The sequence below is a fragment of the Dermacentor variabilis genome, chromosome 6 (genome assembly GCF_050947875.1).
Source record: "Dermacentor variabilis isolate Ectoservices chromosome 6, ASM5094787v1, whole genome shotgun sequence".
Lineage (NCBI taxonomy): Eukaryota > Metazoa > Arthropoda > Arachnida > Ixodida > Ixodidae > Dermacentor > Dermacentor variabilis.
The window spans coordinates 149,115,092-149,138,286 of NC_134573.1; the positions used below are offsets into that span (position 1 = coordinate 149,115,092).

At 46.5% G+C, this 23,195-nt stretch overlaps 1 protein-coding gene across 1 annotated transcript; it reads right to left on the bottom strand.

Moving 5' to 3' along the window:
- Positions 1 to 704: 704 nt before the first annotated feature.
- On the bottom strand, positions 705 to 21,453 carry LOC142585460 (caveolin-3-like). The gene is made up of 2 exons (XM_075696235.1): positions 21,086 to 21,453; positions 705 to 6,029 (listed from the first exon to the last, which is right to left on the bottom strand). Exons 1-2 carry the CDS (start codon positions 21,269 to 21,271, stop codon positions 5,664 to 5,666), a joined length of 552 nt encoding a protein of 183 aa, XP_075552350.1. The 5' UTR covers positions 21,272 to 21,453; the 3' UTR covers positions 705 to 5,663.
- Positions 21,454 to 23,195: the final 1,742 nt, after the last annotated feature.

The window sequence follows — 23,195 nt, forward strand, 5'->3', positions numbered from 1 at the left end:
ACGCCTAGTCGGCTCGAAGCTAAGCCACAGCGGAACTTGACAACATGGCGGGATTCGTCAAGGTCTGAAATAGCAAACGCGCCTCGCGTGCCGTTTGCAGCATGTGCCACGTGTGCCACTGACCCCCCCCCCCCCCCCCCCCGACTCTATTCCTTCTGCTATACTTATTATCTGTCGCCGAGATTTGACAGTAACGCACTTTTAGTGGCGGCGTGAGAATGAATTGCGAATGGCGAGAAGAAAATAAACTAATAATTGTGATAAATGCACTGCCCTGGCTGAACTTGTTTTGGTTCTGCGAAATCTGCTTCTCGAGGAGAAGGTTCCCCTTTGTAGAGTCTACTGTAAATAGGTGGGTGACAAAAAAAAGTTTGGTTAATTAATGTCGAAGGATAACTGATGGTAAGACGGATGGATGGGATAATTGGCCGCAGAAAGACAACCTGAGTTTCATCTGTATGCTACAGAAAAAAAAAAGGACAGAAAGAAGGCAACGATGACGATGAAGCAGTAGAAAAAGAACCCCCAGTTTAATTTTTTTTTTCTTCGCAATATGGTTAAAGCGCTCGGTACACTTACCACTTTTTGGTTATCAGTGCTTTGTCAACTTGCTGAACGATCGATGAAAACGTCGAAGACGCTTGATTCTCGTGATAATAACAACAATATGAAACGTGCCTCATGCAGGCGGCATTCTGTTCAGATATAACGTTCATCTTTATTGCAGTACAAATCGTGGCGACACGGGACATTGCAGCAGTATGAAATATGAAGAAAACAGCGTCACAGCTCTGTACAGCTTTCACGTACCACACAAATCCTTTTCAATATGTGTGTATGCATCGAAATTTTCAGTGCCGCTCACAGGGCTCATCTAGGACACATGTTTGTAAGGCCATAGCAGTAAACATTGCTGACGCTTCGGTGTACACTAATAACAAAGGTTAAAAACGTAAATGTTTTTTTGGTTGGTTGTACCAAATATTCATTTTCTTTGCACTACTATAACAAATGTGACCACTGTATGCGATAATATTATGGTGAGAAACACTGAAAACTGTTTTTGAAGTAAGATTACACTTATCAGTCGAATAAAAAAAAATTGATTTCAGTTTTACTGGGCAAAATAAAAAAAGAAAGACAAAATTATGTTATGGCAGCAAATCTGACGCCTGCCTTAAGTACCATTATAAGCACTTACTCACACGAACCGAAATCCACGTAAATGTACACTTGTAGCCATCGCAAAATGCTTTTCAAAATGTTTTCGGTACGTACGTTCTGCATCGCAGGGGCACGGCGATTTCCACAAAGCATATAAGAGGCTCTAAGCTGTCGTTCCAAGCAGGAATTGCCCGCTATCCTGAGTAATTAATTAGAGGAGCCGGAGGTTGCCACATTGCAAAGGAATGGTTATACATTTCTGAAGAGTAAAACGACACGGTGTCACATACATGCTTGAGAGTGATACACTCCGCACGCCATTGAAGACACTCAAAATGACTAGATGCACCAAACAAGGCGCCTTTGTGGGTAAAGCCAAATCTTTCAGAAAAACAACAACAAAAAATAAAAAAATCCCTATAGTGGTACGCAGTCAGAACATTGCATCTACCCGAAAAAGAAATGCAAGTTGCATACCCACTTCTGCTGTAAATATTTAGCTTTGGGCTTTTACTTAACTGCGTACATTTTTGTGTGTGCAGTGCCGTTCAATAGTGCTAGAAGAAAAGAAATGTCTTAGGAGGCGCATTATCAACGCAATTTTAAGAATGGCTGCCCCGAACGTTGAAACCCGTAATAACTTTTTGGAGCAGGTTCAACCCTGTAGGAACCTGCCGTAATGGGACGGGAACTCACTGGATGCGGTTGTTGGTGCTACAGGGATAAAGTCAGATCGCGCGCCGCATCGTATCATACGACTGCTGCGTCCTTGATCAACTTTCCGTAATACTAACTTCATTCAGCGCCTTGTTAGTGAAGGCATGCAGTCTCAAGGCACGAAATAGTGAAGCACAGCTCATTTGAGAGAATAATTAAAGGTGAAGCAGAAACAGCGTTAAGGCGCAAGGATATTGGCATGTCTTTATCTTTCTTTTACAGAACCTTGATAACTAACGGCTGTCTTAACAAAATTAAATACTTCAGACTGCGCTTCCTCGAATGTACGAACTCTGAAAAGATTGTCTTCTGAAACTCGTCTAAACAGCAACTGTTCGGTTGCGGCACTAAGTTCAAGTTGCTCATCACATGTACGTCGAGAGACGAAGGAGGTAAGAAATGAAGCAAAGGAATATGCTAGCACTTGAATATAAAACACATCTGTAAGCGAAGACAATACAGCCATTTGGCTTAGTTTAAAGGCGACGGATAGCAAAATAGGAGCTGATTTCTGACGAAAGTGTGCGGTAAATTATCCTTCGCGCAATCGAATTGAGTAATCTCTCACATTAAGATAAGGGCAGAAAAAGATAGGAGAGGAGCGAGAGACAGAGAGAGATAAGTGTGGAAACCACGTGGATGGAATTTTACCGCCGTTCAATATACTTTGTAGCGTCATACGGCTATTATAGCCAATGGCGCCTATTCTGTGCACGTTATCCAAAAAGGGTTGCGCATCATCTCATTTCTCGTGATTGCTTTCACAAGAATAAAAATGATTCTCTTTAAGAGAGCGTAGGCAGTAATAGTGCATGTTCTCTTTCATTTATTACATATCTTTGTATATCTAAAATGCACAAAATGGCTTGCATGACAGAAAAAAAGAGAATAAATTAAACATTGTATTCAAGATGCATTATGCGGCCGAACATGTAATTAGTTGTGGAGAACACGATATGTTTAGCTAACCAAGAGTGCATATATTTATTCTTTCAGATAACAGGCCTTACAGTGTAAGTATAATACATATAAAACACTATGTCATTTAAGAATCCTCCATCGAAGTGAAAAGGCGTAATTGTGGGCTTTAAGATGAATTCTTGCTTTTGCAACTTATTGATAACATCGTGTCACCCACGGAAATACTAATACTGCTAACTTCAAGCAAACTCCGATGACATCACTGGGGCAATGACTACAGGCGTGACTTCGTCGCTCAGAAAAAAACTTTTGTGAGAGAATCCGAACCACAGTTTCACAAGGAAAAGTTCGGATAGACGTCGCCTTTTGTTACAGTCACAGCAGCGAAGAAAGGACATTACATCGGTGGCGCTGCTCTCAGGCGCTGAAAAGAAGATATGAAATGTTGATTGACGTGCTTGGTCCCTGTGTATAAAACAAGTGTGACACATGCACCGGTTACTTGAGTAGATGTGTAAATACGATAAGTCGAGCTGAATGACGACATTCAACAAGGTGACGATACGATAGCTAGGTTCTGCTTCTTCGTAGGTGAAACTGAAGGCTTGGGTATATTAAGCTTACAATCTAACCATCAGGACTTTTCGGCTAAGATATTTCTCTAGGTATTCAATGAGGACTGTTTTAGGGCACATAAAGAATGCTGGTCTGACGCCATGCGTATTTTAAAGTTGAAAACACGGTTGATAGAGCTTTAGTTTTAACTGATTTGCACTCGGTCTTCCTAGCTGCATAAAATCGTGGTTATCTGCAATTTATTTCATTTTCAACGGCTTTTAAAAACGGATACTAAATGTGTGAATTACATGTGTTGTTTGGCTTCCAAGGCGGTTCAAAGGTGTTCATTTCTTATAGTGGAACTTATTCAGACTCCATATATGCGCCGACTTCAGATGCATCTTCCTGCTACATTCGTGGGAAGCGCTGACATTCCTAGACTATAAAATGCGGCAATCCATTTACCTGATGCACTTACGTAAGCGGGCTTCACCGCTAAGTTATTTCCAAATGTTTTGCCCACAACCAATCACTCAGCGAACGGTCTTGTCGTTGAATTCAGTTAACTTATCTGTTTGTGAGGAATGACAGCATTGCTTTAGCAATTATAAAGACCTTCTCTCAATTCATAAAACATTGTAGAAAGAAAGAAAAAGAAAGAAAGAAAGAAAGAAAGAAAGAAAGAAAGAAAGAAAGAAAGAAAGAAAGCCGGCGTCTTTTGTTTTCTGCTAGTCAAGCAGGTTGACTATATCCAAATCTAAAGGCATGTCATGGGCATGTGCTTAGGCAATGCAAGAGAACACTCGAGTCCGAAGGCTAATACACTATGGCGGTAATCGCAACGCCATGCCCTTAGCTTCACCTACGCTGAAGCAGAACACACATGGTAGGTACGAGACATGCTGGTCGCGCGCAGCACCGGACAGTCGACGCTCTTTTTGATGATAAATGTAGCGTCATTTAACAGGGCGAGGTACAGTCAATTAGCATTGAAAAGCTGAAACTGCAGTCAAGTGGCTTACAATCGAGTAGACTTTCAGCGTTGTTAAGTCAAGCTGGGGAACGTGCCGCAATGTTAGAGGCGCAGCCAAAAACTTTTCCTCTAATCGAACGCGGAGGGAGTACAACGAACCTCGTTTTCTGTAGCATGGTAATGGGACGAGAAACGGTTTGACAATGTCTCGTGGAGAGTGGGGGACATGGGACCGGCGCGAGCTTTGCTCGCCGTCTACCTCGCTACGTTCGTGTGCGACGCGTATTAAAGATGAAAAAAAAAAACTTGTCGTTTCGACGTTAACACGTAACAGCCGAGTTTAGAAGGAGTATGTATTGACGTTATCGCGGCCGCTACAATTTTGTACAGCCAGCACGGGAAAATTCTGCCATTTATACTGATCCACTTGTCTCCAACTGTGTTAGGAAAGCTGTAAATAAGTCACGACGCTCATGACGTCACGTGGTGCGCGTAAAATTAAAATTTGATTGTGAGGTTTTACGTGCCCGAATCCCGATTTGATTATGAGGCGCGCGCCGTAGTGGCGGACTCCAGATGAATTTAGACCACCTGGGTTTTTTTTAGCGTGCACCCAATGCCCGGGATGCGGTGCCCGTGATACACCTCCGGATAGTACTCGAGAAGCAATCTTTGACAGATAACCAATTCGCTGGTCCCTGTCACGTTCAACCGGGGCTTTAGTACAAGCATAAGTACAAACGCGAACAATTCCGAAACTACTCCAGTGCATTATTCTGTTTGAAATCTCACCTACCATTTGTATCAGTGGCTTAATTCAAACTCGAAAACGTACAGTTTGGACTTCTTCATGCATAGAAACCGGTTACAGAGTGATTAGGCGTCGCACTTCCATGTAATTATGCGTAAGAGGCGTTCGTTACTATTCGTGTTTAAAATTATGCTGACGGTACGTTAGCGTGTCATCAAACAGTTTTATTAACCATAGCATTACCGTATTATTGTTACCATCACCGACGTCGACTGCCACGACTATGCCCGGTAAACTGCGCGCATGTGCATGCTCTGGGACTCTAGCCCATGCCAATGTGCCACTCCGGGCCACTCAGCGAGCCGAGGAGGTGGCGGCGGCCAGGTACCGCCTGACCCCCATCCCTCCGTGATATCTGTTTTCACTTTAATAAAGTTGTTTTCCCCTCTCTCTCGATGTGGATGCAAAGTCGCCGCCGCCGGTACCGGTAACGGTAAGACCGTACAAACGCTGCGCCAAAACTCCCTATAATCGTCGCCCTGCCCAGCGCGCCGCGACCGGCGTCCGCCCTGCGCCAGACTAGATGGGCTCCATGTGGTGCCTGTCCCCGTTCTGGACGTGGTGCACACGGATCCTGCTCAGCACCAGGCCCATCTCGTAGAAGCACGGCGCGCAGCACGACTCGAGGATGATGCGCATGTACTGGCGAACCACGTGGCAGTTGACGCGGCAGTGGCGGATGGCCGGCCCGATGCACCAGATGTGCTGGAAGGACAGGCACGCGAAGCTGATGCCCACGATCAGCGCCAGCGGCACGGCGCACAGGAGGCTCAGCGCCCGGTAGCAGATGTTCTTGGTGTGCGTGAAGGTGAGCGTGGCCGCCTTCCAGACGCCGTTCAGCGAGTACGTGCCCTCGGGCTCGGCGAACACGTCGTCGAACTCCACCTGCGCGTGGCGGCCACACACGTGCAGACACGCGTGAGGAAATCGCCCGTCACATCGCTCTTCCACTCGTGGAAGGCTTGAGAATGCACGCTGACAGATTTGACCAACCAGGTATGATTCGTTGTCGAAGCGTAGCGGTCGCTTCATGATCACGATCAACATCATGGTTCACTAAAGGTTAAGAATTTAATTTAAAAGAAGTGTAATTTTCTAGTTCCAACATCCGTATTATTATTTCCATTGTGTTTATCCGCTTAATTTAACCACACGAATCATGGCCAATCCACGACCACTCAGACAAACAACAACAACAACAACAACAACAACAACAACAACAACAACAACAACAACAACAACAACAACAACAACAACAACAACAACAACAACAACAACAACAACAACAACAACAACAACAACAACAACAACAACAACAACAACAACAACAACAACACTCATATTCTATCTAATGTATAGCAGAAGAAGGAGAAACGAGCGGAAGGTAAAGAAAGAAGATATAGCTGTAGCAAAGGTATTAGCATCAATTTCTGCAAACCCCCCACCCTCCACTTGCGTGGAGGAACGACAACAATACCCCAATACCCTCAGTGCGCGAGTGAATGAACGGTTGACAGCATTTTGCTCTGCCGCACAGCGGCATCAGTTAGCAGTCGAAGCGCTACTAGAAAACAGCCCCTGGCAGGCCAATTTTCTTGAATAACTTACTCTGAATGAAGCCTGTGTTATCGATGACGTAAGTGATTTTACTTAATGTTGCAAGACATTGGCGCGAGACCAGGTGATGTTTGCGCACTGATATTGAAACTTTACACACAAACGTAATAGTGCAACAGGTTTAAAAGATAATTCAGGAGACAATTATGAACGGGTCATTGCTACTAAGACGATGATAATATCACCGTGATGAATCAGACAAATTAACTCATATACGACATATTCTATGCCCTTTGGACCCTGCTACTTTACTTGACAGAGTCTTTTGAGTGAATAGTTCGTTCGTATATTGTTTTATTCCAGTATCCATTTCTTTAAACTAACATGAATGGTCTTGCCAGATAGCGACAAAATGCGGGTTTGAATGTAATGCGTTTTTGAATGTTAGGTTTCTGAGAATGGAAATACACAGCGAAAATTTCTGAACTCGAGTGTTGTCCGTGTTTCAAGAGCGCATCCGAATTATTGCATTACAACTTAAACTAAATTGAATTACAAGAGCCCTAACCGTGAAACAGTCTGTGTAACACACACACACACACACACACACACGCACACGCACACGCACACGCACACACACACACACACACACACACACACACACACACACACACACACACACACACACACACACACACACACACAAACACGCACGCACGCACGCACAAACTCACACACGCAGAAAAGAAAAGGCAGCTAAATATGGCATCCTTTATATTTCCGTGTATCTGTAACGGATTGGCAATGAACAGGCGTGTTCTTCATACTTTATCGGTATTCCACATGAACTTCAAATGAAAAACTAAAAGATAAAATAGATCCAGTCATCATTACCAAGCAGAGACTTTTGGAAGGACGTTGCGAAAAAAGTAGCAAACAACAAAGTTAGAAGTTTAAGGCGGCTAGTATGCCTGCCAGTGAATCTTGTATTCATACTTTCCGATGGTGATGTGATAACAAGATATGAAGACGTAAAAATCTGTCATTATAGACGCCCTGGAACATTGAAACTAGAACAACAGTGCATATCGCTGGGTGTGTTCTGCATTATGCTATACGCTTTCACGGAAACAACTGGCGCCTCCAGTCCCCCGCCAGATTAAATATTCACAAGGTTGGCCTACATTATTCATTAAAGAAAATACTCGGCACAATCTGATACGAAGTGCTTTATTGCGACCGTTTATTGACGGCACGGCTGTAGACGACGAGCGCAGCTGCAGGACGAAGAAATCGTGACTCGAATGTTAGAAAAGATTCACGAGACGATTCCATTTCAAATGCCGTCTTGGCACGAAGCTCTCGCGACACCGTGCATACGTATAACATTGCCGTGAATAACATTTGGAGCATCCTTACTTTGCAGCTTGTTCTTTCTGCTGGGTCTGGTCTTGAAAGATTTATGGAAACGTGCGAAGTGGGGGGGGCTGTGTGCATTCCACTGCTGACATTCTTTGAATAGCCTCGACTATATACGCGGTGACTTACTCTCAATCTTATTACTTATTCCGGTAATAACCCTGCGAAATGGCGCTGGCGGAATCACGTATCGCGGGAAGACTTGTGAAAGACGACCGACTATGCACGGTGATTGCGAACGCCAAGACACAGCACAATCCGGAAAAGGGCGTTGTCGCCTTGCATCAGCGGAAGCAGCGTACAAGGGTTTGCGACACGAAAGCAATGGAAAAAAAAGTTGCCTACAGATCAGAAGGGATGAGTCGTCAGAATGTTGACCAAAATCGACACGCAACATCAAAGAATAATTTTCAATTTGCATATATTACAAAAGAAGGGCTGTGATGACAAAAAAAAAAAAAAGAAGTACTGACGTCGTAACGAAACCGCATAGGCTTGCTTCACGAATCAAAGAGCCGGAATATCTGGGCTGAATAGTCGTGCCTAAGGCAACCTCTTCGCGGTACGAAATGCGAATATATATGTGGCATTATTGGTGCAAGAGTATCAGCTCGCAGAAGATTCACCGAAAGAGCAAGTCATCGCTTCGTGTGGTGTCTTTTTGTCAAAGGCCTGTCTAACAGGACCGGATGTGACGCCATGAGTGGCGTAATGGCTCTGAGGTGACCGACAGTAGGCTCAACGCTGCGTAATTCATACAGTGGTTCCTACGTAAAATTTTGGCAACTGAAGACCTCAGTGGGACAGCCCTACGTAAGACTCAAACTGGCGGCGAGGAAAGCATATGTCGGTATACATCTTGGACTGCAGCAATGAAACGCATTTTGAAGTCTTCCTTTAATTCCTTGGCTTATCTTGCACTCTCCAACAAGGCCATGGGTGGCTCATTCCCACGATATAAGGATTCGTTAAATAATAAAATCAAGAACGATTGCTTATTAATTGCGCACAAATATTGCGTGGTGCCTATAGTGGGTATCGGAAAGCAGATTTTCGCTTAGTAGGGAGCGATGCGCGCGAACGTCTTAGACGGTTCCTAAGTGGCTGCACTTAACAAAAGTCACTTTCGCTTAGCAGTGACCCTTACTTTCCCAAACGGTTCTTTTTTTGATGCAATTAGTGTAATAGCACAAATTAATTTCTGACCTGACTGTTCGAACCATCAGCGTATTTAACCATGAATCACATAGGAGCGTGGGCGCATCACGCTACGTCAGACGAGCGATAGGGGCAGCGAGCGAACTAAAGACAATCAGCAAGAGACACCCTGTTATTTTCAATTTTTGAGGGAATATTTAACCCAGAACACGGAGAACTTTAGGGAAAACACGTCAGACGGAAACAACGTACTGCACAAAGCAGAAATGTTGCATCAATTTTCGGTGACTGAGGAAAGATCTCATTTTGGTAACGAACGGCTCACTTGGACTCGTGTTCTAAGACCTCAGTGACAGTTGGCTTGCACTTTGTTCAAGCTAAGTCCCATGCAAAGACAAAAGAGCACGAGCTGAGTAAGACACTACGCTACGGAATCCACCCTTCGTCCAATCTCGGGATCCTCCTAATATAGGGCACACTAATACAAAAATAAACAACATAAGGCTGACAGCTTTTTGCTTTTTCCCCGAGACAGAAGCCAGACAATTACTAAACCGCCTTCGTCAAGGCTTCATGCAGAGTGAATACGACCAACCTGAATCCTCAAGAGTGCCGAAGCCTCGAGGGAGCGAAATGGGCGTGTCTGCTATATAATATAATAATATTTGGGGTTTTACGTGCCAAAACCACTTTCTGATTATGAGGCACGCCGTAGTGGAGGACTCCGGAAATTTTGACCACCTGGGGTTCTTTAACGTGCACCTAAATCTAAGCACACGGGTGTTTTCGCATTTCGCCCCCATCGAAATGCGGCCGCCATGGCCGAGATTCGATCCCGCGATCTCGTGCTCAGCAGCCCAACACCATAGCCACTGAGCAACCACGGCGGGTTGTCTGCTATATGGAGTCCATTAAGTTATTAAATTATTTATTACGAAATAATATGGAGTGCAACGTAGCACGACCTGTATTTTGCTAATTAGCGAAGAGATTTGAAGGGCTCAGCATTCTCGTTAGTTGCGACAATGTGAAGCAAACAGACAACGAAGACAGCGGAGGGAGGCATAGGGGAGAATTACTCGTTACATTTAACAGGCTGCTAAAAAAAAAAGGGGAAAATCGACACACTTTCGTTAGATTACGGGAAATAATAATTTCTTCCTTTTAACTCTAGCTCCATATACTCCGTTCTCGTGTGGTTGCTTTATATACGTCTACACTACTTTTCCACGGCCTCGCTGATTTAATAAATGAAATCTTGCATAATCACTTCAATTATTTCCTTCGCTTCTTTTGTGGTCTAGTTTGCCGTGGTTAAACAACCTTAACGCATACCTAAAGTAGGCATTGCAATTCCCCTATATATGTGTATGATGTTTATTAACAGAAATACATATGAATACATTACCTAAAGGCTGACAGCATATGCTCGCAGAAAACTGACAACATTAATATTAAACTCACATCCCAGGTAGCCCGTGATTTCATCGATACCTCGGTAATCATTGCCCTTATTTGTGTATTCATGGTCAGAGTTTTTTGAATGGAGGTCTTATCTTGCTCCTGCTAGCGAAACGGTGGCGGTAGCGACAGTGTGCGCCGCCCATTCGTTATCGATGTTTACAGTGACATGCTTTTTCGCGATGTATCCGTGTATCTGTTCCTCTGTCATTCTCGAGCTATGTCCCCTTTGTTGGGTCAGCTAACAACCATTTCGCCAGGAAGCAAGAAACGATCGTAGCCGGCAACAAGCAGGTGTGAGTCAGGCTATCTAAAGCGTTTTCAGACCTTTGTAGCATATGTACACAGCTCGCTGTCGTTAATCATCACAATCATCATCATCTGACGCTCTCTCTCCCTTTATTTTCCCTCACGTCAAGCTTTCCAGATGTCTCCCTCGCTCAATATTTCTCTCTTTCCCTTCTGCACTTCTCGCATAACTTTGTTGTTCTCGCCGCTCCGGCACAGTCTTGCACAACCTCGCCCACAGAAGACAGAAACAAAACAAAAACAAAAGTACGCTGGGCCAATTTGTGGTGAGTAACGCCGACACGCTTCCGTCAACAAACACTTCCTTGAGGCTGGCATGCAAATATTCCAAAGAAACACCTATGTAGTGCCCCTTTATAAGGGCTGCAGCAAAGTCAGAAAGCTATCTGTAGTTGGTCTCTCTCTCTCTTTCTTGTACGCCCTATGATCACACTGTTCTTCCGTGACTGCGCGTATTCCATTTTTCGCATGAACGAGATATAGTAGCCGATGGCGGCTGCGGTCGCACTGGCGAACACATGAGCACACGCTTGGTCACACTTCGGCGGTTGCATCTAATATTGGCGCTTTATTTACGCACTGTTCTATTTTGTTGACTTACACGCAGACTGCGGTATTCCGCCTCTTCCTGCGAGTCGTAATCTGTTCGTGGGTGAAATATCACCTCCTACGTGCTCTTACCACACGGCTTATTGATTCGACCGCGCATGACGAAAACAAAGCCTCCAAGAATCACCCCAAGACTGTACCGAAACAAATGAAACCAGAATTGAAACAACAAATCTAAAGAAACAGAAGAATCACTCAAATAATGGTGAGTTTTTTTTTTTTTTTTGGATTCTGTCCTACACTATCGCCGATACGCGCTACGCAGGCGACTACGTGAGCTTCCGCCCCAGCGATGGCTACACACACCTCCGCAACACCACCAAAGATTATGAGCCGAGGACGGGCTATAGCCCATTCGCTGAGCGTGACACCGCAAAAAAAAAAAAAAAAAAAAGATATCACAAACATTGCTATAAAGTGGGTCACGCGAGCTGCGAAATCATGCGCTCGCTGGGACTTTTTATACTCGGGTAAAGCGAGCAAAAACACGCTGCTGGCCTTTCACGTATGCGGGGTCTAATAGTGCCTCTCCCCTTCTCACGGTCCCACCTCCAATCGTCTAAACACCCGTTCTCTTTCTCTCCTCTAGCTACTCTCTCTCAAACGAGGTACAAGGCTCCCCGCGGGCGGTTGGTTACGGGTCAGAAAGCCGCGGGTGTTCCACTCAAACAGCGGAAACCGCGAGTGCCAACAGCTATACGAACAGCGCAGGAAAGCGCTCGTCGCGGCGATCGATGGAACGGTACGGGCGCTCCGAGAACGACAGCGTCATTATTCGGAGAGTTGTCGCTTTTTGGAAACGGCGCGCGGCATTGTGGTTGCGTGGCCTCGTGCACGAAATATAGCGTAGAATCACCGGAAGAAAGTAACAGAGAAAATCTTGAACCGTACAAATATACAAATACAATATGCAGGTACATACAAATATGCAGAAAAAAGAAATAGCCTGTGCTACCTTTGCTGTACAGCCTTTATCACGCCATAGGTTAGTTTCTGTATTTTTTTTCTTGTTTTTTTTTTTGCTTTAGCCTGGGGGCATGTGACAGTGGTGTTTAATTTACGCAATTTTTTATATCTTTCTCGTTGTTTTGCCTTTTAGTATACGGCTGGCCGTCTCAGGCTAACGCTGGCACTGGCAGTAGGTAGGCGTCAGGTTCGTCCTTAATTACGTGGGCGCAGCGAGAGAGCTGTGTCATAATTTATGTCTTATCGGGAAGATTTAGCGCAGCGCGTTGTACCCATCTACCCCCCGCCGTATCTTGAGCCTGTAGGGGTCTACAAAGCGTGCACATATTACTTCTTGGCGTCCCACCTAAAGTGCGCGCATGCTTATCACTAGACTCACTTTATACTGCAGTGATGGTATGCCGGAAATCTTACAGGATACATATTTAAGCGAGCGTGCAAATACGTAATAAAGACGTGTCCTATCTCGTTTTGCTACACATCACATACGTCGACATACACGTCACCATACGCATTGTGCCCTTATGAACCTCTACACGGCATCGAGTTGGCTCTGACGGCCACTTCAGACAACAACGTTAATCTGAGTACAGGACGTGAGCTGAAGCTTTCTCCTTTCGTAATTTTCACACTGCTGTGCGTAACACTGGTGTTATCTTCCAAGTGTAGTTGTCCCAAAGAACCTAAACACTCGAATTACATCATCAGTGCTTTACTGTAGTCGCGTGCGTAGCGGAAAAGCAGTGTCTTGAACGTATGAGCGAAGTTAGTGTTAGGAACGTGGTAATGTAACAGGGCAATGTTCACATAACAAGAAGAAGATCAAGTAACCGGAAAATGGAGACAAAGTAAAATTAGGGGAAAACAGTCAGCGTTCCCTTCAGGTCGTATGAAAGCATTGGGGTGTAACAAAGTTGACGCACGTGTTTTGAAATCGCTATAGCGGGCGCTCAGTACTCAATCTCACCTAAGGGGGCGGGGCTCCATGCGTTCAGTGGCCCGATGAGAAAAGAATCCCGTTAAAAGGTCTCATTCGGGAGAACGTAGCGCGGCTGTAAAAATAAAATGAAAGAAAAAACAAACTACAAAAACAAATAATCTACCTATGCGTCCGGTGCACACGCCGTCTTTGTGCCCACAGAAGCGTGGAATCGGCAGTTATTTGCTGAACGACTCGTTGTTCCAGACCTAATTGCAACAGCGGCGTTTCGAATTTCAGTACAGGCGGGAACCGTGAAAGAGAGCCGCCGAAAAGGATTCCCTTCATCATGGCTGAATTCGCGGTGGGGTTGTTGGGCGCGACGGACGGAATCGAGCCAGTCTCTGCAGCGAATTGAGAGGTAACTGGGGTTATGTGAAGTAGGAAGGGTAGGGTGGATACCACTGGCTCGTCAAGCGGAGACAACAGAAGGATCCATAGTTCGTCTCTATTTGAAAATAATTGTTAAATAAGGTTTCGCATATAGTGTTTAACACATTGCGTTCACTCGTTGTGACAGCTTAGGTATTCGCGCAGAATGGTTGAAGGCTAGTAGTGGATCCAATGTGAAATAATAATTCCAGACATATAAAGTGCGAAAAAAGTGGGGCAAAAATGAAAAAAGGAAAACCATTGGGCACAATGTTTATGGCGAGCAACTGTAATAATTTAAAGGAAGAATAACGCTAAGGAATCGCATTCTGCGTGAGTTATAGAAAGATTTGTTGTCGTTGTCGTCGTCGTCGTTATTATTATTATTATTGTTGTTGTTGTTGTTGTTGTTGTTGTCCATGTAAACGTATATAAACACCACAAAGAGAGGAAGAGAAACGAGCTATCGATTTTCTACCTAGAGGTAGAAAATCCCTACACCCTACCGCTTGAAGAGAAAAGCAAAATGAAGGGTAGAAAAAAGAGGAAGGAGATAAAACAAGAAAAGAGGGAGGCACACAACAACATATCTCGGGCCAAGTATGCGAGCCTTACAGACGAGAATCCAGTCCCGTGGTTGTCAAGAATTCCAGCCCAAGTCTGTGAATCACACGTCGAGTTGAAACGCGACCTTTAGGAAACGAAATCTCGTCAAGTGTTGCTCGATCAAGATTAGGTTGCCCGAACTTGCTCTGCAGCAGATAGCGGCAAGTGCGGATATAGTTGGCCGCGGTCTAACTTCGAGAGCTGTCCAACCAGCAACGCGCTCACACAATTGCACGCGTTCGATGCCCTCCGCAGTGCGCGTTGAACCCGATCTGCGACGAAGCGCAGGTGAAAAGCGGCACCAGGCACCGGTTCTTTTCAAAGCCCGGCACGATCGTTAGCGGATTGCAATGAAGCCAATTAGCTTCCGCCCAGCCCACCGCGTCTTCTCCCTTCGCTCTTTTCTGACCCGCGTCGCAAGCGTTCAATTAAGCGGCCGGACGCCCGAACCCCGGGGCAGCTATTAATGGAAGGTGCATATAGGGTGGAGTTTGTGGGAAGAACTTGCGGCGCGGTCGTCAGCTGCGGCGTTGCCTACGTAGAAAACAAATGGGAGTTGTATACTTGCGCACTGTCTCGTCACTTCTTGAAATGCAGCGGAAAAGTTCGAGAACGAGCAAAGTGACCAGACAACGAGATACATAAACCCGCCGCTGTCAAATAGCGGCTGTGGTGTTGCGCTACTAAGCACGAGGTCAGGGGACCGAATCCCGGCCACCGCGGCCGCACTTCGGTTGGGGGTGAAATGTAAGAACGCTTCTGTACCGCGAAGTGGGGACACGTTGAAGATCTCGTGGGGGTCAAAATTAATTCGGAGTCACCGATTACGGCGTGCCTCATCATGAAACCGTGGTTTTGGCACGTAAAATCCCAGAATTCAATTCAACGAGACATATAAAACATTCGCATGCTGTCGCGTGTTTCCTTATTCGTCGTTTATTTCTTTCTCTTCTTACACATAAAACCAACTATTTAAAAAACCCCATGCGGACTAAAGTCGAGGTATATTCCTCAGTAGCAACGGACATTTGCCCAGCCGTCATTAACTGCTTGAGTGTATATCGGATGTTTTCTTTAGCTGCACTAAATAAAAAAAAACATATCTGTGGAAGATAGCACAATTCTAACGCTTGATCTAAATTACTCGATGGGACAGCGATCACTTCGACCAGAAATCAAAATGGTTCATTTAATAATTAACACCATCGCCTCATTGAGTAATTTAAATCCAGGGTTAGGATTGTGTTACCTGCCACAGGCATTTTTTTCCAAATTTGTTGGATCTAAAAAAAAAAAAAACATTGTATAGCTGGGCAGGAAGCGGAACGTAGAATTAGAAGCGCTTATAAGTATTGTCTGACATATCATCCGCTACTGAACATATATGCAAACGACCGTTTCTTGACCTGATTTTTCTCAACGAATCTGATCTACCTAATATTTAATTCCGCTTGCAAAGAGACCGTCACATATCAATATTCCTTACCTCAAGAACTCTACATTCTAAACTCATTTCTTTGGTGCTTATTGCAAATTTCCTTTAATGTAATGGTTATTTCCTTCCGTATTTCTTCTGAGACGTATATTAAGGGAGTGTTTGTTTAAGGGACGCCAACAGCACCTCGTCGTGTTTTTCCACAGCCATTAAATAACAAACTGCTGCTCTTGTCTGACATGTGCCAGACGGATCTAAGATTAGCAACAGACATTAGTACATTGCAATAAATGAGTTTGTTGCAATGAATAGGAAAACTTTATGCGCGCAATATACTTGGCATTTATTAGCTACAACTCATATTGTGAATTATCGTCAAGGAACAGCAAGGGTAGAATGTCTGCGAGCTGTACGGGTTTAGCATTTCACCTCGATGACCCTTCGAGCGGTTCGAACCGGCCACGGATTTACTCGTATATGCGCAGCAGTCCGCCGGTATCGAAAACGAGTGACCAGGCAGGCGTCTACAACTCTGAACGATCGGCAAATGACCCATAGTGGGCTTATAGTGCATTGGACCTTCTTCCGTTATCGACTGCTATAGGAGCGGGCCAATCCGAAGAAACCAGCCTGTTGCTGAAGGCCACGAAGGCGATTCGTTTTTTTTATTGCTTTCTTTTTTTTTCCTGTCACGTACCTGCGTACTCCGAGGAGGGGACACGCGAATAAAATAAAATAAAAGAGGATGATCGGGAAAACTTTAGGAAAGACCCAAATGACATGACACAGCGTAAACACCGGTATATTCAAAAGGGCGAGAGAAAGATAGAACGAAGAGGACACCTATTGTGTGCTTCGGCCTGCGCATTGTTGGCACGAAGTTCTCCCACAGACACGCACAAAAAACAAACACTAAACAATAAACAAGGTAGAAGTAGGTTGATCGTGTGGAGAAAGCATGGTCGGCAACAAGAATAGGCGAAGACGGCGCATGCGCATTCGGGCTCGCCAGGTGGACGCTGGTCGATTTGTCAATGCGCGTGTTTGTGTGTGCCGAGACGTGGCTGGCGGCGTGGGACACGCGGTGCGCTTCCACGGCGTGTACGCGGGCGTTCCACAAAATGGCGCGTGGCACGTGACCGGCCAATCCCATTACAGGGAAAGCCTTACACCGCAGTCGTCCCCCCTCTTGCTCTATCGTGAGCGAGCGTAGCGACCTTCGCCACGTGTGGTTCGCGAAGCCCAGAGCGGTTAGTGCACTTCGCTGCGGGAGGCGGCCGAGTTGTTTGGTGAGAGACAAAACATATTGTTGCATCAAAGTGCGTTCGCCCGGTTTGTTTCGATGACCTTCATGCAGAGGCTGTATAAACAACAATGGGCGGACGAGGTGGAAGCAAGGGCGGACGTTTTCTTTTTTTTTTTTCTGAATGCACACGTGAAAGGTAACTATGGTAATGGGAGGGGGGATCGTGGCCAAACGACAGATATCGACAAACGTATTATTTGTTGCAAGTATTTGTGATTTGGAAATAACTAGTCTGTGCTGGCTTCTCGCGGTAGTAGCAGTGACACGCTCGCTTCTGACTTTTATAAAGTGAAGTTGCACAATTGTGTAGGGCCCCTTCCGCGAAGAACTCTAAATTTGACCCTCGGCGAAGGTTAACTAAATAAAAAAAAACATATTAAATATGGGCTTTTAGGTTCCAGAGAGAGAGAGGGAGAGAGAGGGAAGGAAATAAGGAAGTGAGGTTAACAGACTTTGTCCACTTTGCTACCTTTCAGGTGATAGGGATTGGGGAGTGAAAGAAAGAGAGAGAGAGAAGACACGGGTCTTGATCAGACTTTCGGATGTTCTAATCCAGGTACAGCCTATCTCAAGTATGCCGCTTTCAGCTAAAGCAGAGCTCGACTGTTTCTCTGGGCTGGAGAGCTGTGACACCAGGCTCCCAGAACCTTTGCTTCTGTAAAAGGCCTATCATCCCCAAAACATGATCTGATTGTGATATGAGGCACGCCGTAGAGAGAGATTTCGGATTAAAAATTATGGGGCTTTACGTGCCCAAAACCACTTCCTGATTATGACGCACGCCGTAGTGGAGGATACCGGAAATTTCGACCGCTTGGGATTCTTTAACGTGCACCTAAATCTAAGTACACGGGTGTTTTCGCATTTCGCCCCCGTCGAAATGCGGCCGCCGTGGCTGGGATTCGATTCCGCGACCTCGTGCTCAGCAGCCCAACACCATAGCCACTGAGCAATCGCGGCGGGTAGATTTCGGATTAATTTTGACCACTTGCGGTTCTTGAATGTGCACCTAAATGTAAGTACACGCGTGTTTTGTAATGTGGCCACCGTGTCCTGCTATAGCGACGCTACGGCGAGTGAGCGAACCTGGCTGGTGAGTCAGTAAAAAATGTGTATGTCAATTAAAATACTACCTGCGCACATCAGCAAGAGGAACGTGGTCTCGCTGCACATTTGCTGCAAATTGTTGTGAAGTGAAAAATCCGCTGAGATATCTTATCTAGTCTAGTCCAAAGTCTGGTCCAAAGTCTATTCTGTGATCTAGTTTGTGTATATAACTGGTCTTACAGAATGTCGACATAATTATGGATGTTTTTAAAGAAGAACGTGCTAAACAGAAAACAATAAAATTAAGTGCAAGGTATGGTTGACTGAGGCTAAGGCTCTTACTTTGAATTTGCGGGCGGGAACATGCATCCAAGACGAAGGCGCCTTATGTGTGTAAGCTACTTAGGAATAAGTGCTGGCAGGAGTAATAAGCTTGACATGAACGATTTGTACATCAAGGATACTTATAACGCATTGTTTGACTAGCGCTGGAACGAAGCAGAATCGAGTTAGGTAAACGTCGATAATTGAAAAATAAATCAGATGGTGCGCTTCGTCAATTGCAGTCTACTCAGCTATAACTGAGAGAAGAACAAGAACTTTTAGTACATTTGCCAGAAAATCCGAAAAGAAAGCACAAGGCTGTAAAAGAGGCATGTAGATTATCATCATCATTATTATTATCATATTTATGTCCACTGCAGGACAGAGGCCCTTTCCAGCGATCTCCAATTACCCCACTCTTGTCAATTACCGATGTCCCGTAGTTTCATCGGACAGTTTATACTCGCGGACAACTTTCTCTGGCTACTAAGGGAAAGCTACAGAGGCCAAGCGAGCACAAGTGACAGGGCTTCTGAAAAAGAGTCCCGCGTTTTAATCCATTTCAGCTTAGACTGAGGAACAGAAAACATAAGCGCCTTATTAGCAGCAGGTAAATAAGACAGAACACACCAGCGAGTGTAAAAATTTACTTATTTTGCGGCTTTTCCTTTCCGCGTCTGGGCAAACGCGAAACCGTCATGAAACGTGGGAGCAAACATCATGAAACGTCTGTTCGGAGCAAACAAAAGCACTGTCAATGCTGTCGGACTACTTGGCGTGGTAACACATGTGCAGCAGCCACGCTTCCGTAGCTTTCCCTTCATAGCCACAGAAAGTTGTCCGCCGTCCCCAGCTAAGCTTCCCTTCTCTTGGCCACCCCTTTCGTAACTCTTATGCAACCCGGGTTACCTGCCCTGTGCACCATGTGGGGTGGTGCGAGATTGTGAAATCGGGCAAGCTTCCTCATCGCTACTCGATTTCACATGTGAAAAGACGTGAAAGTCTAGTGCACGCAGAGACAACACACGCTTCCCCTTCGGCCTGTGAGCGCTTAAAGGGACACTAAAGCGAAACAATAAAACAGTTTACACTAATGAAGAATTGTTTCAGGACCCTGCAGGCAGTCATTTAAAAAAGATAGTTTGATTATTATATGAGAAAATGAAGGCCCAAGTACCAGTATTTGAATTTCGCGCCGATACGTCAGCGTGACGTCAGGGATTCCAAAGTATGTTTTCGCATTTGGGCCACGTTGGCTGAGTAAAGGTTCCCGAAATTTGCCAAGTTGAATATTTGGTTCCTTTAGAACACATTGTAATCAATCTGTACCACTATATATAATTAGTAAGCCCTAGAAGATGCCATCAAAATCCATGACGTCACAGCCACCAGGTGCGGGAATTTAAGTTGGCGTCACCACCCGTGTGTCGTTATTGCGCTTTTTCTGGCTTACCAAACGTCTTATCGTTGTAAGAGTGGTGTTTTTGGTGTTGTAGAAAGGTAATTTGCTGACGCAGAAGAAATCATTTTTCACTTTAGTGTCCCTTTAAGCACTACGGATGACTAAAGCTATTCATCAAAGAAGGTAGACCTACTGGCAAACGAGTAAAAGCACAATATATGAAGTGGCTAAAAAGTGTACAGCTTAAAACGTACCCGAGCACAAGAATGCGTAAAGCCATAATCTCGTTCAATAAACGCCGAGCTCTGGTCGAGTATGAGTAACTTGAGTCAGTGTGCTGAAAAGAAATCTATAGCAGTCAATCTTTTGATAAAGAGTTTTTCACCGGGGCTGGTTCAACAACTCTGGTCGGGCACACTGGCTGAAATGCTTAGAAGTGGCACGGGAATGTTGGGGAATTATCTCACAATAACTGGAAATGCCTCGTTGCCGCGGAAAAGCTTGTACTGAGCTGGGTGCTTTGACCTCCCACTCTTACCCTCAGCTTTGCTGGTACCTGGGCACTGATTCTGTATGTCACAGATATCTGCAAGTTTTAAGTTTTTTTTTTCGCGCTCTCGTTCTACCAACATCTTCTTTATGCCAACGGCTAACGGTGTGACTTTGTACATCATACACCTACGCTCACATGCACGCGCTTCGGTAGGAACGTGGTATCGCAGCTTGCAACCAGCTTCGATACGGACGTCACCAACTCCCTGTTGTAATGCTAAATTTGTTACGTCGAGCATTAATCCCAGCAACACTTACCAGCGGAACACTTACCTAAAGTTTCTTACTGATAATTTGGCTGCTGACAAAGAACGCAGACGACGCTTGCGTGGAAACCGTTCATCCTACCTTATAAGATAGCTAAGAGTGAGACAGTTCTTAGCACCGCTGACGTTGCAATAGCGGGAGGACGGCGCACCCGCCAACATCCACCGCTCACCTGTAGGTACTCGCTGAGTACGTTCGGGTCCCTCTCGCTACCTCCCCGCATCATCGTCGTCGAGGGCCCGCCTGCGCCGGCGCGCCTGGCGCCCGCAGCGTCCACCACCATCACGCCTCCTCCGCCGGCGTTGGAAGAAGGCGGCGCTGGTCCCGTGCCCACCAGGGTGGCCGCGCTGCCCAGCATCACCTCGGGACGCACCGAGGCCGTGCGCTTCTTGCCCACCGCAGCCCCGACAAAGCCGGCGTCGAGCGGGAGCGCGGTCGCGTGCACCGCCGCCGAGAGCCGCTTCTTGTTGGAGCGAGCCGCGGCCGGAGCTCCCACTCCCGTCGGAGGCCCGGAGACCGAGTGGCGCGCTCTGGCTTCGGCCGCCGGTGCCACGGCCAACACTGCCGCCGCCGCGGCCGCCGTGGCCCGCGCGTCCTGACGACGCGACGCCGCCGCCAGCGCGGGCCCGTCGTGGGCCGACGCCCCTCGTTCGCCGTCAGTCACCCCGCCCTTACTTCCCCCCTCCTTGCTTTTCGTCTTCCTTTCAGCCGCCTCTTCTTCCTTTATTCATGTCCCCCACCGCGGCCGATTAGGGATCACGCACGCGCTCCAACCTCCAAGACTGCCGACGCACACACGCACGCACGACCACGTGGGGCAAGGCGCAGGTGGAGCTGGGGGAGCAAGACGACGGCGGCGACGACGGAGAGCGGCGGGCGACGGCTGAGGGCGACCGTGGGGAAGCCCCTTTCCGGCGCTTCCCTCCTGTTTCACAGACACACACACACTCCCTTTCTCTCGCTTCTGCTCGCGTTGACTCCTCCTTTCTTCCCCACCGCTTCCCCTAGACCGGCGTTTTCGCTGACCGGACGGTCGTCTCGCTGGCACACCGGGTGTCTCCTGGGGGAAAGCGACGCTTATCTCCGGCCCTCCTCTGCTCACTCAATTCCTCCTCGCCGACGAATGTCGCCGGCTACAATCGTGACCGGGCGGCTAGGCGCGCAAGCCGCCGTCGTCGTCGCTGGTTGTCAGGTTTCTTTCTGCCGGACCCACCCGTCTTCCCGCTCGCCACATCCGGCTTGCCTAGCCTAGCCGCCCCCGCACCCGAGCGCAGAGCAACTGAGCTGCCGCCACAGCGCGGGGTTCGGGCTCGCGCACCGGGCCCGGGTTCTAACCTCGATTGAAACTGAAACAAGCCGGTGACCTGGTCGCAACGGCGACGCAGCCGCCACCGCCGCCACAGCAGCCATTTGCTAAACCTTTTCCCCCTTTATCATTTTTCATACGCACACGGGTAGAGTATATATTGAGGAAGGGGTCACCCGGGGTCCAGCTCGTTTGATAGGTTGTTTCACTTGTTTTTATGTTTTATTCTTGCCTTTAGGTTTCACTGTCCCTGCCCCGACAGGGTTATTTTCGTTGCTTGTTAGATACGTGCTTTTTTGGCGACTTACTACCTGCCCTCACGGGTTTATGGATGGTTCGCGGGCTCGGCGCCGAAACGCATTCGGAAAGAAAACTATAACGGCGGTTCGCTTGCAAAAAAAGAAACGAGGCCTTCCGCTCTTTTGCTTCGCACGTTAGGAACAGCGGGGCTTTTTGTCGTTTCTCTTTGCCAATAATTGGCCGAAAACGGGAGAAAGATGAGACTCATCAAAATTCATTCCGCAAACAGAGGAGGTGGTGGGGGAAGGTGCCGCTGAGAACGAGTGGTGGGGCGCCGGTGAACGCTTTCTTTATTTTTCGTTATTCATCTTCTCTCGCGCGACATGAAATTAGAAGAAGGCAAAACTGAGGTACGCTTGTCGTAAATCAGCAATCAGCGCCGCTGTCATCAGTGTTATAAATTTATATTTTCGTTCGGAAATACCACTCCTCGTAGCGAAGTGACGGACCTTTTATAGGCAAAGGTTTTTGGGTGACCTACCCCGTGAATTAGGGAGGCGTGTCACAATCTGCTGTCATGGAAACAGGGAGATCATGGCTCTCGTCGTTGCTTCGCTTCTTTGTATGCATGGTCTATTGCGCTTTCTGCATTCCGTGTCATTTTTGCATTGACTGCGAAGTGGAAAATTTAGAACCCTTTTCTGGGATATACGTCTAAAAATATTAGCATCGCCAT

Excerpts from the sequence above, each read along its gene's own strand:
- LOC142585460 (XM_075696235.1), bottom strand. The coding sequence starts at position 21,271 with ATGCTGGGCAGCGCGGCCACCCTGGTGGGCACGGGACCAGCGCCGCCT. Across the intron at positions 6,030-21,085 it reads TACTCAGCGAGTACCTACAG|GTGGAGTTCGACGACGTGTT; the intron begins GTGAGCGGTGGA and ends CGCCACGCGCAG.